Genomic DNA, 15,776 nt, shown 5'->3' with positions numbered 1-15,776 from the left:
AGGGCCACCCAAGATAGACAGGTCATAGTGGAGAGTTTTTGACTAAACGTGATCCACCTGGAGCAGGAACCGGCAAGCCACTCCAGTATCCCTGCCAAGAAAACTCCATGGACAAAAACTCCACAGGCAAACGTTCTACCGGTAATCAAAAAGTGAAAATGCAAAGCAAAGGAAGTGGCCTGTTACTGAAGGGTTAAACAGGAAGCCATCTAAAGGAGCACCCTCCTCTCATTAACATTGTCCTGTATAAGACAAAACCAGCATTTCCCCAAGAGGGCATGTGCATCTCCACTGTTTCCGTCTCTAGTTCATCTCAAAGCCTGAACAGAGATTCAGCTCAGGCTTTGACATTCTAGCCGTTGAGACTGTACCTCAAGGTTTCTTTTGGTCTCTTTAACTCAGACCGGAGTGTACCACCCATCAATTTGATGAATAACATTGAGGAGACAGCAGTGGTGCTCTCTTTGGAGTTTCATGAGCAGGTCCTACATCAGGCATAGGCAGACTCGGCCCTCCAGATGTTTTGGGACTACAACTCCCATCAGTGGTCAGGGATGATGGGAATTGTAGTCTCAAAACATCTGGAGGGCCGAGTTTGCCTATGCCTGTCCTACATCCTTAACACAGTCTTCTCTGTCCTTCGGTCATGTCAATATATCAATATATTGTCCCAAACCAGTTTGAAGTCCCTATTGTAATATTGGTTTCATAGTTTTTGACCTGGCAATATATAGTGAATCACGGTCATGTGTGTGCTATGCAAAAATCACAATGTGGGGGAAACCGTGAAGGCAGCCAATGCCTCTACATAGCTCCATCCTTATTTCAGACTTATGGTATATTGCGATATTTAAGTGGTGATATCTTCTTCTTCTATGGCGATCACTCGTAGCCAAGTTAGATTGTCTTCCATGAACACGGTCTTAACAGTGAATCCATAAGTGACTGTGGAGGCCAATTCTGGAACCACACATCCTGCCACAGTGGGGACATAGGTTTCCAGGCAGGAGTTGATCACAGTGAGGGTTTGCCAAATGTGCCTTCCTCTTAGCATGTTTCTCCCTTTCATCCCAAGTTCAAGTGTCTTCAAAGCCCATGACACCTTTGGTAAAGGCTGTTCTCCAATTGGAGCGCTCACAGGCCAGTGTTTCCCAGTTGTTGGTGTTTACACTACATTTTTAAAGATTTGCCTTGGGAGAGTCTTTAAACCTCCTTTGTTGACCACGCTTTCCATTTTTAAGTTTAGAATAGAGTAGTTGCTTTGGAAGACGATAATCAGGCATCCGCACAACACGACCAGTCCAACAAAGTTGATGTTGAAGAATCACGATATATCACAATGCTGAAATCCAGGTATCATCCAGTCGTACTGTTCGCCTCCACACAGTTCCATCCTTATTTCAGACACTGTGATTTATCGCTATATTGTGGTGTTTAGCTGGCTATATAGCGCAATGTTGAAAACCAGATCTCACAAAGCCTTGGTATGACCAGACAGCCAAAGCCAGATATTCTAAAAACAGGATACACAAGTAAAATACCCCAGAGTAACTTCACTGTACCTGTTGTACACTGAGAGGTGTCAGAATTTCTTCTCCCCTGAGTATCATTGATCGCTGTGTCAATGCTTCTGTCAGCTGCGTTGAGTCCAGCCCAAGTAACTCTGCTGATCTACCCAGAGCTAGCAACAGACAGAGATGATGAATAAGTTTTAAAACTAATAGAATTATGCACAGACAAGCACAGCAACATCTCATGGGTTGGCAAGGAAAACCTAAGGCTCCCTGTAGGGCAAAGACAAAGTGATGGCCTAATAAGCAGTTCATAATTCACAGATGTCTATTTCCCTTCAACTGACTGCACATACTAACTCACATTGTTTTTCCTTTCTAGGGAGAACGATCCAAATTTATTTTCAGAGCCGATCAATACCAATTATGAAAATTGGATTGGGGCCTTCTTGACAAGGAGGTGATTTGCTGGCTTTAAATTGATTTTTTTTAAAAAGTCGCCTGAGGCAGTTCGATTTTTGAACCAAAAAGGCAGGGTATAAATATTCCTAATAAATAATGCTTATACCAAAGGAAGCAGCCATCTTTTTTTACCTGTTTTGAAGGACACCTGTGCTCCACCCGCGGTAATAAATTCAATGTTGCCTAGGTGCAAAACACCGGCAAGCAGCCTGAGAACATCTCGCACCTCTTCTGTGGTAAACTGCATCACTTCCATTGCAGTCTAGGGGAGGGAAAACATGAGACCTTGAGATGGTTAACACAACACATTTACCCACCTCTTCATGTTGAATTCAGCAAAGGCCCTACATCATAGCTGTCAACTTACAGACTTGAAAATAAGGGACCAGCAGCCTCAAAAATAAGGGATCAGCAGCCAAAATAAGGGATTTTCTGAACACTGGTATGTTCGACTTCTGAGCCCCTCCAAGCCAAAGGCAGAAAGCCCAGCCAGCAGCCAAACGAAGCCTCAAGCGGTGCTTCCCACAGCGCAGCAACCCGGCAAAGGGGATGCAGCAAGGAAAACCACTGTCACCTCTCCGCTGGGAAGCGCTGAGCAAAGGCGAGTCCCCAGGCAACACAGCCGATTTGATCGGCACAAGGCATGCAAGCTCCACCCCCCAGTCATTCTTAGACTCCTTATTGGGTGAGCAACGCAGCCAAGCAACACAGTTGGAGCCTCCCTCCTCCCTGACCGGCAGGGAGGGAGAGAGAGGAGCTGCTTCCTTTGAAATCCAGGAAATTTAAGGGACATCATCAATAAGGGACAGCAGCGGGACACGGCGCTGGGATAAGGGACTTTCCCACCAAATAAGGGACGGCTGACAGCTATGCCCTACATGAGTGGAACAACTTCCATTCAGGCAACGGAATTTCCCCTGCTGCTCCTCCCAAAATCTGTTCTGGTTACGCCAATCCCCAGAGCAGTTGTATGGTGGGGATCACAGGGGGAGGAGGGGGAGAGGAAGTTCAGTACTACGAGTGAAAGTCAGTCTATTCATGGTATTACTTCACTGGATACCACCCATAGCCAGGAGCTATTATTGCAATGGCAATTGTTCAGGCTTAGTCTCAGGAGAGTGAAAATGGCGGACCCCCTGGTTCCTCCACTTCACATAACCCATGCACAGGAAATTAAAAAAAAAGGTTAAGTCCAGTCAAAGACGACTATGGGGTTGCGGCGCTCATCTCGCTTTCCAAGCTGAGGGAGCTGGCGTTTGTCCACAGACAACTTTCCAGATCATGTGGCCAGCATGACTAAAACGCTTCTGGCGCAACGGGACACCGTGACAGAAACCAGAGCGCACAGAAATGTTGTTTACCTTCCCACCGCCGCAACGCTACCTATTTTGAACTGCTAGGTTGGCAGGAGCTGGGACAGAGCTAAAGGAGCTCACCGCTTTGTGGGGATTCGAACCGCCGACCTTCTGATCGGCAAGCCCTAGAGGCTCAGTGGTTTAGACCACAGCGCCATTAAACAGTGGGTATGACTCCAACCTGTAGCTTTGTCCCAGATGTTGCCACTGAAATATGGTTGGGAAGATTAAGATCACTGTTTCCCAAACATGGGTCTCCATCTGTTTTGGGGCTACAACTCTCATCATCCCTAGCGAGCAAGACCAGTGGTCAGGAATGATAGGAATTGTAGTCCAAAACCAGATGGATTCCCAAATTTGGGAAACAGTGGTTTTTAAAACCCTCTCTCCTCTGAAGTGGTGCAGTTCAGGGGGGTTTTGCTGCGCTTTCCTGATGATGGTACACAGTATACACAAGCCCTCAAAATTGCCACAAGGGCTGTGAGGTTCCTTTACAGAACCTTGTCATTGTTAGCAGACAATCTCAACTTCAAAGTGACTGCCACGTCAAAATAATTTGTGACGTTACTGGCCAATCCGTAAAGAAGGGGCATGTCGAACTCACAATGACTTCTTTGAAGGATTCCTTGTCATTGATTGTCTTGTCCGCTACACATCCAGACTGGTTCAGGTAGTGATAGTTCTCTGGTACAGATAGGTAAAATGCATCTGGAAACAGGAAAAACAGTTAATTCATACTGTTGTATTTAAATTAAGGGAAAGTTGCTTAAATCACACAAGAGAAGAAACACCAAATAATACTGTCCATTATGTGCAATGTTTCTCCATGATAGGTTAACATAAAGAGGTAATTTTAGGGGGCAATAGCAGCTACTCAAAAGTGATGCTTGCGTACATGAGAAATGCATACCAAATGCATTCCTCGAAAATAAAATTTCACAATGCTCTGTGCGAAATTCTCCAGCTTAGTCTCGGGAAATTTCCAGCGGCAGAGTGTATCACAAAACAACCCCTCTGTGTGCCATTCCTGCATTGATTTGACACACAGGTAGACTGCTCTGTGTGTGTGTACTTTGAGAACAGAGACTGGAGGCAGATACAGATACAGATACAGATAGATACAGGAGGAGAATGCAAAAGGTGATACCATGTCTGGGATGAAGGGGATTGCAGAATGTTTGTTCCAACTGCAATGCTGTGAACTGCCCTGAGATCTTTTGATGAAGGGCGATTTATAAATTTAATAAATAAAATAAATAATGCATATCAGGATAGTGGCTAAGCCAAAGTTGGTACCTTTCTTTCTTTCTTTCTTTCTTTCTTTCTTTCTTTCTTTCTTTCTTTGGAAAATTTATTTTATTTTATTTTTTATTTTATTTTATTTTATTTTATTTTATTTTATTTTATTTTATTTTATTTTTTGGTTTTTCAAATTAAAATTTTACAGAGATACAGTGGTACCTCGGTTGTTGAGAGTAAACGACTCCAGAAGACCGTTCGACTTCCGAAACGTTCAACAACCAAGGCACAATGGGCGGCCAGCAAATTCCATTGAGAAAATGAAGAAACATGCCTCGGAAGTTGTTCGATTTCTGAGACGTGTTCAAAAACAGAAGCATTTACTTCCGGGTTTTTGGCGTTCAGGTTCTAAAGCATTCGGCTTCTGAGACACTCGAAAACCCGAGATTCCACTGTATATTAAATATAAATAATAAAAACAAGATTCCAAGGAATCTCCTGGACTTCCATCCTCCCCTTTGTGGGTCCTAATATTAACCATTTCCTCCCGCATAGTTTACAATACTCCAAATCCTTTGCCTCTTCCATCATGTCCAGAATTCAACCTTAAACTACAAGTGATCTTCCTTCCAATCCCACTAATGATTTTAACTGTTTACAATGGTCTTTAAGATAAGTTATAAATTTTCCCCATTCCTTATCTTCCTGATTTCTGACTCTTCTGGTCAATTTTGCAATTTCAGCATAGTCCATTAACTTCATCTGCTATTCTTCTCTGGTAGGAACTTCTTCAAAGTTAGTACCTTTTCAATGTGGCACTAAGTTTACCAATACAAACCCAACGGGTCTTACTCAGGTTAGACAATTAGGTTCAGACTATACAACCTAGTTCTTAGAGCAGATTGTGCCCAATTGTCTGGTGCAAGTAAGTAAGTATAGACTTGGGGAGAAAGTGGGATTTGGAGAGACTTTTGGTATGATGGGATGTATCATGATTAGCACCTATCTTTTTAGGCAATCGTTCTCTCTATATATAACATAACACAACACAACACAACATAGCACTCTTTAATTATTTTCTTAGGTCATATATTTAAAAAATACTAGGATCATGCCAACAAAGGTCCATATAGTTAAAGCTATGGTTTTCCCAGTAGCGATGTATGGAAGTGAGAGCTGGACCATAAAGAAGGCTGATCGCCGAAGAATTGATGCTTTTGAATTATGGTGTTGGAGGAGACTCTTGAGAGTCCCATGGACTGCAAGAAGATCAAACCTCTCCATTCTGAAGGAAATCAGCCCTGAGTGCTCACTGGAAGGACCGATCATGAAGCTGAGGCTCCAATACTATGGCCACCTCATGAGAAGAGAAGACTCCCTGGAAAAGACCCTGATGTTGGGAAAGATGGAGGGCACAAGGAGAAGGGGACGACAGAGGACAAGATGGTTGGACAGTGTTCTCGAAGCAACAGCATGAGTTTGACTAAACTGCGGGAGGCAGTGGAAGACAGGAGTGCCTGGTGTGCTCTGGTCCATGGGGTCACGAAGAGTCAGACACGACTAAATGACTAAACAACAACAACAACAACAGGATCATGAAATGCTGGTGGTGGGAATCTTAGGAAAAATCTCCTTCCAAGGGGCACTGTAAAACATTATTTAAGCAGAAGACTGCCTCTCACCTTTCTTTTCTCCCTCAATCCCCGCCAGCAGGGCATAGAATATGTGATAATTTCTCTCTCCTGGATTTTGCCTTACTACTCGATTCTACAAGAGAAAACGTATTTAGAGATCTGTTCGGCAGGTAGGTGAGATTCTCAGCGCAATCCTTTACATTGAAAGAAATCAAAATGCTGACTTACCTTCTCTAATAAATCTTCAGCAGGCAGCAGGTCGAAAAGTCAAGGAACAGAATGTTTCATTTGAGGAGGTTGGGGTGAACTGAAGCCTATATATTCATTTCCTAGCAGACTTGCACGAGCAACGTTTGCATCCATCATTTTTATTTTATTTTAATGTAAACGTAAGACTGTCACTGGGTGAGTATTTTAATTGGCATCTGTTTATTTGCCACAAAATTCAGTGGCCCAGTTCACACATCATGGTAAAGCATAGTTAATGGTTTACCCTGACCATGGAAATCACTCTAGAGCAAGCAGTTACTGTCTTAGTGTTACCTATCAACCAGAGAACTAAGGTTTGTTTCACTCACACAAACCATGGTCAGTAACAGACTTTAGAAGCAAAATTATTTCACTGCGGAATTTCAGGATGATCTAGGATAAAAAATACATAGGTTTGGTACTAAGCATATGAACTGGTTTTTATAGATTTTTGCATTCTAACTTAAGAACTTGGAATGTATATTGAAAGAGAGGCAACATCTTCTTTGCTTGTTGTGTAAAAATGCACACAGTTGTCATACTGTAAATATTAGGGCAATCCCAGAGGACAAAGGATACAATCTACAATTTTTCCTCCCTGAATGTTGCCTTTCTGACAGAAATTCAACTGAATGAATTTCCCAAAGCGACTTGAGTTGTTGTTGTAAACAGTCTTTGCGTTGCCAAAAGCTTCCATAATTGGGCTGTGGAAAAAATAAAGATAGATAACAAATGCACTAGCTGTTTGAGGAAGAATAAACATTGTTTACTAGAACTTTCGATTTTAAAAAAGTATATCCAGTGTAAAGTACTGCCAGCTATCTCCTTAATCTTTAATTTTTGTCTCCTAGACAATGCACTTTCATTCCACAGATAGGGGATTGCATATCTGAATGTTCCCACCAAGGGAAAAAAATCCCTCCACACAGAAAACAAAGAGGCTGACTAGAACCTTTTTTCTTTGACATCTAATCTGCTTGCTTTGTTTAGTGTGTGAGCAGATTTATATATGGGGGAGCATTTAATCAAGCTATCTCGGAGCTGCAAATGGAATATTCCAGAAACAGTTTAAGCCTGTGCAGCTAGACTTAAGGGTAAAACCATGGGCAAAACAAAAAAAACCTAAGTGTGCCAAGATACCCTGTATTAATCTGAGGCAATCTCCAATCTGTGTTTCTGTAACTCTTGATAATTCTATATCCTCAGGTTTTATTTCCACATCCTCAGTATATTTTCCATTGTTCAATCCTTGCTCCCTAGTGCAGATCAACTAGTGAGTGTTCAGTTGCCCATTCTGTTGTCCTTAACTGCCTTTCCTTAGTCTTCTCTTAATCGTTACATTTTAAAAATTATTATTATTATTATTAATATTAATATTTTGACAAAGTAATAAATAAGAATAAAAATGTGCATCCCACCCATGAGACCATTCCACTGCAACTATCCAACCTCCCAAATTTTCAACACCTCTTGCGGCGGTTTGAACCCCTTTCTGTTTTAACACTACAAATTCAACAAACACCCTCCATATCTCCCCAAAATTATTTCTTCTGCGTATTCCCGGCCTTACCTTAATGGCACATGTTAATTTATCATCAGTAGCTATATCCCACACCTCTTTATACTATTCTTCCATTTTCTATTCTGCTTGCCCCTTCCACTTCCTGGCTATAATAATTTGTGCAGCTGTCAATAAATTTGTGAGCAAGTAGTCTTCACTTTTCGCCTTCCTTCTCTCCACTTTTGTCCATCTGTCCTTCCCCCGTCCCTCTTTTCAAATGTACCCCAAGCTCTTTTCAAATATGTCCTCAAGTTCACCAGCTCCTGGCCTGGCCTGCTACCAAAAGTCTACCATCTTACATTACATTCCCAACTCCTGTCATTTGTTGACCCACCCCATCCTAAATTTCCACATCCAGTAAGGACACCATATAAACAATAACACTTCAGTTAGACATATTTTAATGAGTCTGATGCAGTAAAACAAACATATCCCCCCACCCAATTACACTTAAAAACCTGACTTTGTCCCCCTGTCTCTGCTAAGCTGTAGCATTGCTGCCCCACAGGTAGAAAAGGCTACAGAGCTGTAATTACTCTAAACCAGTTATTATGAAATAGTCCAAGGATGCTGTAAAGAGATTCTGCGGTATCCATGTGACCTCTGTTGCACCCTTAACCTCTCTCTTTTGATATGCTCATTGATCTATGATACCTTCAATTAGAACGCAGGCATTTTCAAAGGAAGACAACTTATTTAAGCTAGATAACATGCGGCAACATCAATGAATGAATCATTAATTGTACACACGGGTAAATTATACGCGCAACCAAACAACATCTGCCCAAAAATAATAATACACCCCACAAAAAGGCTTCTCTCTTGCAATGATTTCTTACTCCCCGGAAAACTCATGAGAAGGAAAGTCCTAGGATAGTGGCTCAGATTGCAAATACAGGAGGGTTGCTAAGCACCTGGCAGGCTAAAATATAGGCTCGGCTACCAGAATTCTGACTATAAAAAAATGGATTTTATGGAAGAAAAACAAAACTTACTTCCATTTGAATTTTAAAGTGTTCGATGCATCCAACAAGTGAAGCCCTCTGCATTTGTATGATCACTTAAATGTATACTACCATAGTTTAGAAAATGTTCAGTCATCATCATCATAATTTATTATTTATACCCCGCTCATCTGTGCTTGTTGGGTTGTTTACCTGTCCCTGGTACTGCCAGTTTTGTTTTCTAACTGCTAAGCAGACAACGGTCAACCCCGAAATATCTTCCTTCCATGTATCTTCCCTACTGCCTGGAAGATACGTGAGGCTATGAACACAGTACCTGCTCTCCAAAATTGCTTGTTCCACACTAGATGTTTTCTCTTTGCGAGAGAGTTCCAGCGAATGTTGGCTCACAGCGGACAAAAACTTGAGTATCAGCTTTGTGCTCTCTGTTTTGCCAGCACCACTCTCACCGCTGGAAGACAAAAGGAAAACAAGACTTAAATTAGTTAACTGTACCAATGATCTCATACCTTGAAAATTCAAGAAGACTTGCTGGACGTTTATTGAAAAAGGCTTTTTATGTCTGTGAGTGGCAGTAATTATGATTTCATTTTTTAAAAATTAATGCTTTTTCCTTCATTTTTTGTTAGCCATCGCAAGAGCATATTGCTGGCTAGTGAACCAGGATATACATTTTAAATAAATAAATAATATTTATTGTTAGACGCGGTCTGAGAAATGGTATCCAGGTAGGTAATCAGAAGCAGAGCTTCTGAGAGCTAAGATAAACCAATGTCGCATTTAATAGACTTTGCGCAGAGCCTGAAATCTGAGAACCATATAAATCGGAGAACCAGTCTTTGCTACAACGGATTATGATCACTGCGAACTAAGCTTCTTTGACTGAGAGTTGCTGTTATTTACACTTACACCCCACCCATTAAGAAATAAGAAATAACACTCAACAATATAAGAATGCATCCCCCAAGGTAAAAGTAGCTGGCATCTAAACTATCAGCATCTAAATTACTACACCCCTTGCCCACTGCATGTGGGGAAAAGCTGTATATTTTCATTGGAAGGCCATACAGCTGATTGGTGTGTGTGTGTTTTGCAGCTCCTTTTACAGTGGAAAGTAAACATTAGAGATCCAGTCACATTCATAATTTGGCCACAGATGCACTTGAAAATTGTATCTGCCATTTTGTCCGGTTTCTGATACGTTACGTAACAAGCACTTTTAAAGAATGTTTCGGGTGGTTAGTTATCGCCAGCTTCCTTTTAATCCTCCTCCTCTATCAGCTTTCTCTGCTTTTTGCCATCATATAATAATAATAATTTATTATTTATACCCCGCCCATCTGGCTGGTTTCCCCAGCCACTCTGGGCGGCTTCTAACTGAATATTAAAAACAATACAGCATCAGACATTAAAAACTTCCCTAAACAGGGCAGCCTTCAGTTGACTTTTAAAAGTAAAATAGTTGTTTATTGCTTTGACATCTGCTGGGAGGGCGTTCCACAGGGCGGGCACCACTACCGAGAAGGCCCTCTGCCTGGTTCCCTGTAACCTCACTTCTCGCAGTGAGGGAACAGCCAGAAGGCACTCGACCCTGGACCTCAGTGTCCAGGCTGGATGATAGTTCTTCAGGTATACTGGACCGAGACCGTTTAGGGCTTTGAAGGTCAGCACTAGCACTTTGAATTGTGCTCGGAAACATACTGGGAGCCAATGAAGATCTTTCAGGACCGGTGTTATATGGTCTTGGTGGCCACTCCCAGTCACCAGTCTAGCTGCCGCATTCTGGATTAATTGCAGTTTCCAAGTCACCTTCAAAGGTAGCCCCACGTAGAGTGCATTGCAGTAGTCCAAGCGGGAGATAACCAGAGCATGCACCACTCAGTCATCTCTTAGATACATGACATATAAATAATCATAATATATTTTGAGGGGGGCAGGTCTGCATTCAGTATTTCCACTTATTTACAAAGATAATTCCCACTCAAACACTTCTGGATTAATGTGCTATGAGGGATCACATGCAAAATCTCGAAAGCTACATAATCTCAAACAGCAACATGCCCTTTCGACCAATGCCATCACATGCAATGCAACAAAAGCAGCACTCTCCAAACACACTTCAATCTCTGGGCTCCGTATCTTGCACAACGGGGAAGAGATAAGGCCAACGAGTTCGCCAAATCCATCCTTTTATCTTGGTATGTCAGAATAAACCTCCCTGTGGAAAAAGTCTGATGTTTGTCCAAAGGGCAGTTTGCTTTATGTTCCTCTTAAGGCTGAAGAAAGAGTCTTTGAGGCTTCCAGGAGACGGTTTAAAGGCAACGATTCCATAATCAGATACATTTCACATTTTGAGCATGATTGCCTTGGACAAATCATTCCTTCCTGCCATGTCCACCACAATCCTGGCTGCTTTTAAAGGGGGCGGGGAATCTGTTTTTCTTTTAATCACATCCCATGCCCCATACTAGTGCATTAATAATAATAATAATAATAATAATAATAATTCATTTTATTTATACCCTGCCCTTCCCGGTTCAGAAAACCGGGCTCAGGGCGGCTAACAACAAATTTAAAACACTTAATTGATGCAACAAAAAACAGCATAAAATACAGTATAAACGTGAATAACAAGAAATTCAGAATTCAAAAATCAATTTAGGGGGGAAATCCATCCAATTAGTGGATTGGCTAAATTAGTCTTATTTGGGCCAGCGAGGAGACCAGGGGAGAATTAGCTGTGGGATCCAGAGTGGGTAATCTTCATAAAAAGGGGAAGGGGAGGGAAGGAAGGGGAATAAAAGATCGGGCTAAGTTCAAATTGAAAGCCAGGCAGAATAGCTCTGTCTTACAGGCCTTGCGGAAGGAAGTTAAATCAGCATGCGCAGTTGCCAAGTTGAACCTGTAGTTGCTAGTGGCAACTGCCAGACATTTAATTTTAGCAACCAGCGGGGAAAACAGTCGGCATACTCTGCCAGAGCAAGAAACCACTGGCGGAAAATCACTCTTTTTCAAAATGGCGCCAGGCTGCATCTTCTGCTGGAATGCAGCCTGTGGGTTGGTAGCAAGCTGCTACCAACACAAACTTACTGCCTGCAGCTCCTCCTCTCTCTACAAACCTCTCCGACTTTGTCAGGTAGCCAGTATAAAAGAAAAACCACTCTTTTTGCCTCTGTGAGTCAAGAAAGCAGAGCTTTGCAGGGTTGCTGGAAATCATGGTTGGTTTGCCAGGCTCCGCCAAAATTTGTAGACCCATTTCTATCGCACTTTAGAAGATTCCTAAGCATCTCAAATATCCTAACTCAGTCACCCTTACAACAACCCTGTCAGGGAGGCCATGGCTGCAGATGGAGGCTGAAGTAGAGAGAATATTCACTTTGCGACTGAGGTGCTTTGGTTTAAGCCAGCAGCTGAGTCTCGCATTATAGTGGTATCTCGGGTTAAGTACTTAATTCATTCCAGAGGTCCGTTCTTAACCTGAAACTGTTCTTAACCTGAAGCACCACTTTAGCTAATGGGGCCTTCTGCTGCTGCTGCGCCGCCAGAACATCCTGAAGCAAAGTTCTTAACCTGAAGCACTATTTCTGGGTTAGCGGAGTATGTAACCTGAAGCGTATGTAACCTGAAGCGTATGTAACCCGAGGTACCACTGTACTTACTGTCTCAGTAAAGTATAGACCTATCTCGGAAGTCAAATGGAATGTGTTCTGCAAGTCCGTTTGACTTCCGAAAAGTTCAGAAACCAAGGTGCAGCTTCCGATTGGTTCCCAATTGCGCAGCCGCTCTGGAAACAATAGCGGAAGCCATGCCCCGCAAAATTTAAAAACTGGAACACTCACTTCTGGTTTTCAATCATTCAGGAGCAGAACATTTGACTCCCGAGGCGTTCAGGAGCTGAGATATGACTGTATTGACTGTTTGAAGTTCACAGCAAATAATAATAATAATAATAATAATAATAATAATAATAATAATAATAACAAAAAAAAAATTCTTGTACCCTACCCATATGGCTTGGATTGCCCCAGCCACTCTGTGTGGCTTCCAACAAAATATAACAAGACAAAACTAAACATCAAACATTAAATGCTTCCCTACACAGGGCTGCCTTCAGATGTCTACGAAAGGTTATATAATTATTTAATGCTTCAACATCTGATGGGAGGGCGTTCTGCGGGGCAGGCGCCACTACCAAGAAGGCCCTGTGCCTGGTTCCCTGTAACTTCACTTCTTGCAGTGAGGGAACCGCCAGGAGGCCCTCAGTGCTGGATCTCAGTGTCCAGGCTGAGCGATGAGGCAGAGACACTCCTTCAGGCACACGGGAGCACTGACCCTCTGCACAAGTTGAAGACAACATCTTAAAAGCAGTCGCCCAATAAGCCATTATATTTATATTGTTGCCAAATGTCAGATGGAGAACTTGCTTGAGTCTGCACAAAACCCAAAGCAAAGCTGTAAATAATAAGGCAATCCGCTAGAGGGCACTTGCTTCCTTTTAGAAGCCATCCCCAAATCCAAATGAATCACTTTGCTTCTAGCATTCATTACTTGCAGACAAGCAAGTTACAAGGCATACCATACTAATGTTGGTGCCGTTCACCTGACATCACATACGGTCATGGGAAAAAGAAAGTGCACCCTCTTTGAATTCAATGGATTAAATATGAAGACATAATAACAATCATCTGTTCCTTAGCAGGTCTCAAAATTAGGTAAATACAAGCTCAGTTGAACAGCAGCACATGACATATTACAACGTGTCATGACTTATTTAACAGAAATAAAGCCAAAATTGAGAAATCACGTGTGGAAAAACTAAGTATACCCTTACTACTTCCATAGGATTGATTTTATATGAAAAGTTTATTAAATTTTCAGTTATACAATTTAAAATACTCTTTTAACATCCCTGAAATTTCAATGACTTCCCTTCTCTTTCCGTGGTTAATTTTGCATATCAAAGATTCCTCCATATTTTACAAAAACTAAACCATTCAATATTCCGTTAATACATCCATCAAACCTTATTTATACTGCTGAATTTTTCTTAATGCTGCCAACGTTTTCAGGTGTACACAATTTCCCCCCATATATTCAATAAACGTTTTTCAATCTTCTCTAAATGTATGTTCTTCTTCTTCTCTTATTCTATATGTTAAGTCTGCAAGCTGCGCATATTCTGTCAGCTCAAGTTGCCATTCTTCTTTGGTTGGGACCTCGCTCACTTTCCATTTTGGGGCTAACGAAACACAGGCCGCAGTAGTAGCATACATAAATAACCCTTTTGCTGGTCTGGAGAATTCAGGTGGGTTTTAGCACAATGCCAGGGAGGAAAGACAGCACGATGCTCTTAGAGAAGTGATTGCTACTGCCCATGAAACTGGGGAAGGGTTCTAAGGCCATCTCCAACCAATGTAAAGTCCATCATTCTACAGTGAGAAAGGTTATTCAAAAGTGGAAAACACTTGAGACAGTTGCCAATCTTCCCAGGAGTGGACGGCTCAGCAAATTCAAGGCAATGCTCAGAGGAAATTGCAAAAAACACACACCCAAGAGTTACATCTCATGCTCTACAGGCCTCAGTTAGCATGTTAAATGTTAAAGTTCATGACAGTACAATTAAGACGGAACAAGTATGGTTTGTTTGGAAAGGGTTGCCAGGAGAAAACCTCTTCTCTCTAAAAAGAATGTGGCAGCACGGCTTAGGTTTGCAAAGTTGCATGTGAAAAAACCACAAGACTTCTGGAACAATGTCCTCTGGACAGATGAGACCCAAGTGGAGATGTTTGACACCTGGGAATTTCCGTCTGAGTTATCCCCAACAAAAAGGACTCTGGGTTTTTTGTTTTTGGAACAGTACTTTTAAACATTTTTTTAATTCATCATGAATTATTTCCCAAATACTCTTTTACCCTTTTACAGGTCCACCACATATGACAAAACATACCCTCAATCTCCGGGACATGGGTGGCGCTGTAGGTTAAACCACAGAGCCTAGGACTTGCTGATCAGAAGGTCGGTGCATCGAATCCCTGCGATGGGGTGAGATCCCGTTGCTTGGTCCCTGCTCCTGTCAATCTAGCAGTTTGAAAGCATGTCAAAGTGCAAGTAGATAAATAGGTACTGCTCCGGCAGGAAGGTAAATGGCGTTTCCGTGCACTGCTCTGGTTCGCCAGAAGCGGCTTAGTCATGCTGGCCACATGACCCGGAAGCTGTACGCCGGCTCCCTCGGCCAATAAAGTGAGATGAGCACCGCAACCCTAGAGTTGGTCACGACTGGACCTAACGGTCAGGGGTCCCTTTACCTTTACCCTCAATCTCATTACATCTCCAACACATTTCTATGATTCTATGTCCAAGAACCAGGTAACATTATTAATACTGGATATTGATTGACCACAACAAACCTCTTTAACTCACCTATTTCAAACACACTTGTTAATCCAACACACAAACACCCAGCACCTGCTCAACATCGTAGCCTAAATTGGAGGTGTGAGTCACAAGAAAAACCCACAAAGAAGAATCAAGGCAAGTCCAACATTCTACATTCCTAGTTTGACAACATCTTTTTTAAGCGACCCAGACAAGTACGCACTTGGGACTTTTTCCAGCCAGGCTGACAAGCTGCACAGAAATAGTAAGAGTCAATTCTATTAGCAACTGGGATCTGTTTGACTGTAAGCTGGACAGCCAAGCATGCAACCCACAACGAAATCAGCTCTGTCATTTATTGCTGGACACAGATGAAGGAACGCTGATACAAGTCCTACTGTATTTGGAATGAAACGTGTCACCGA

At 42.2% G+C, this 15,776-nt stretch overlaps 1 protein-coding gene across 1 annotated transcript in view; it reads right to left on the bottom strand.

Moving 5' to 3' along the window:
• Positions 1 to 15,776, bottom strand: part of MYO10 (myosin X) — a 189,841-nt gene that overhangs the window by 71,692 nt on the left and 102,373 nt on the right. Inside the window, exons 5-11 of the mRNA XM_081872960.1 lie at positions 9,293 to 9,427; positions 7,030 to 7,154; positions 6,430 to 6,443; positions 6,250 to 6,334; positions 3,933 to 4,036; positions 2,106 to 2,235; positions 1,563 to 1,681 (exon numbers count right to left, since the gene is read on the bottom strand). Of these exons, the coding sequence (XP_081729086.1) occupies positions 1,563 to 1,681; positions 2,106 to 2,235; positions 3,933 to 4,036; positions 6,250 to 6,334; positions 6,430 to 6,443; positions 7,030 to 7,154; positions 9,293 to 9,427 (712 nt within the window). The remainder of the gene's footprint in view (positions 1 to 1,562; positions 1,682 to 2,105; positions 2,236 to 3,932; positions 4,037 to 6,249; positions 6,335 to 6,429; positions 6,444 to 7,029; positions 7,155 to 9,292; positions 9,428 to 15,776) is intronic.

The sequence above is a fragment of the Podarcis erhardii genome, assembly GCF_964252035.2.
Source record: "Podarcis erhardii genome assembly, chromosome: 8".
NCBI classification, from domain to species: domain Eukaryota; kingdom Metazoa; phylum Chordata; class Lepidosauria; order Squamata; family Lacertidae; genus Podarcis; species Podarcis erhardii.
Note: the sequence above shows the minus strand (reverse complement) of the source record. Positions and strands in the feature narration are given on the sequence as shown.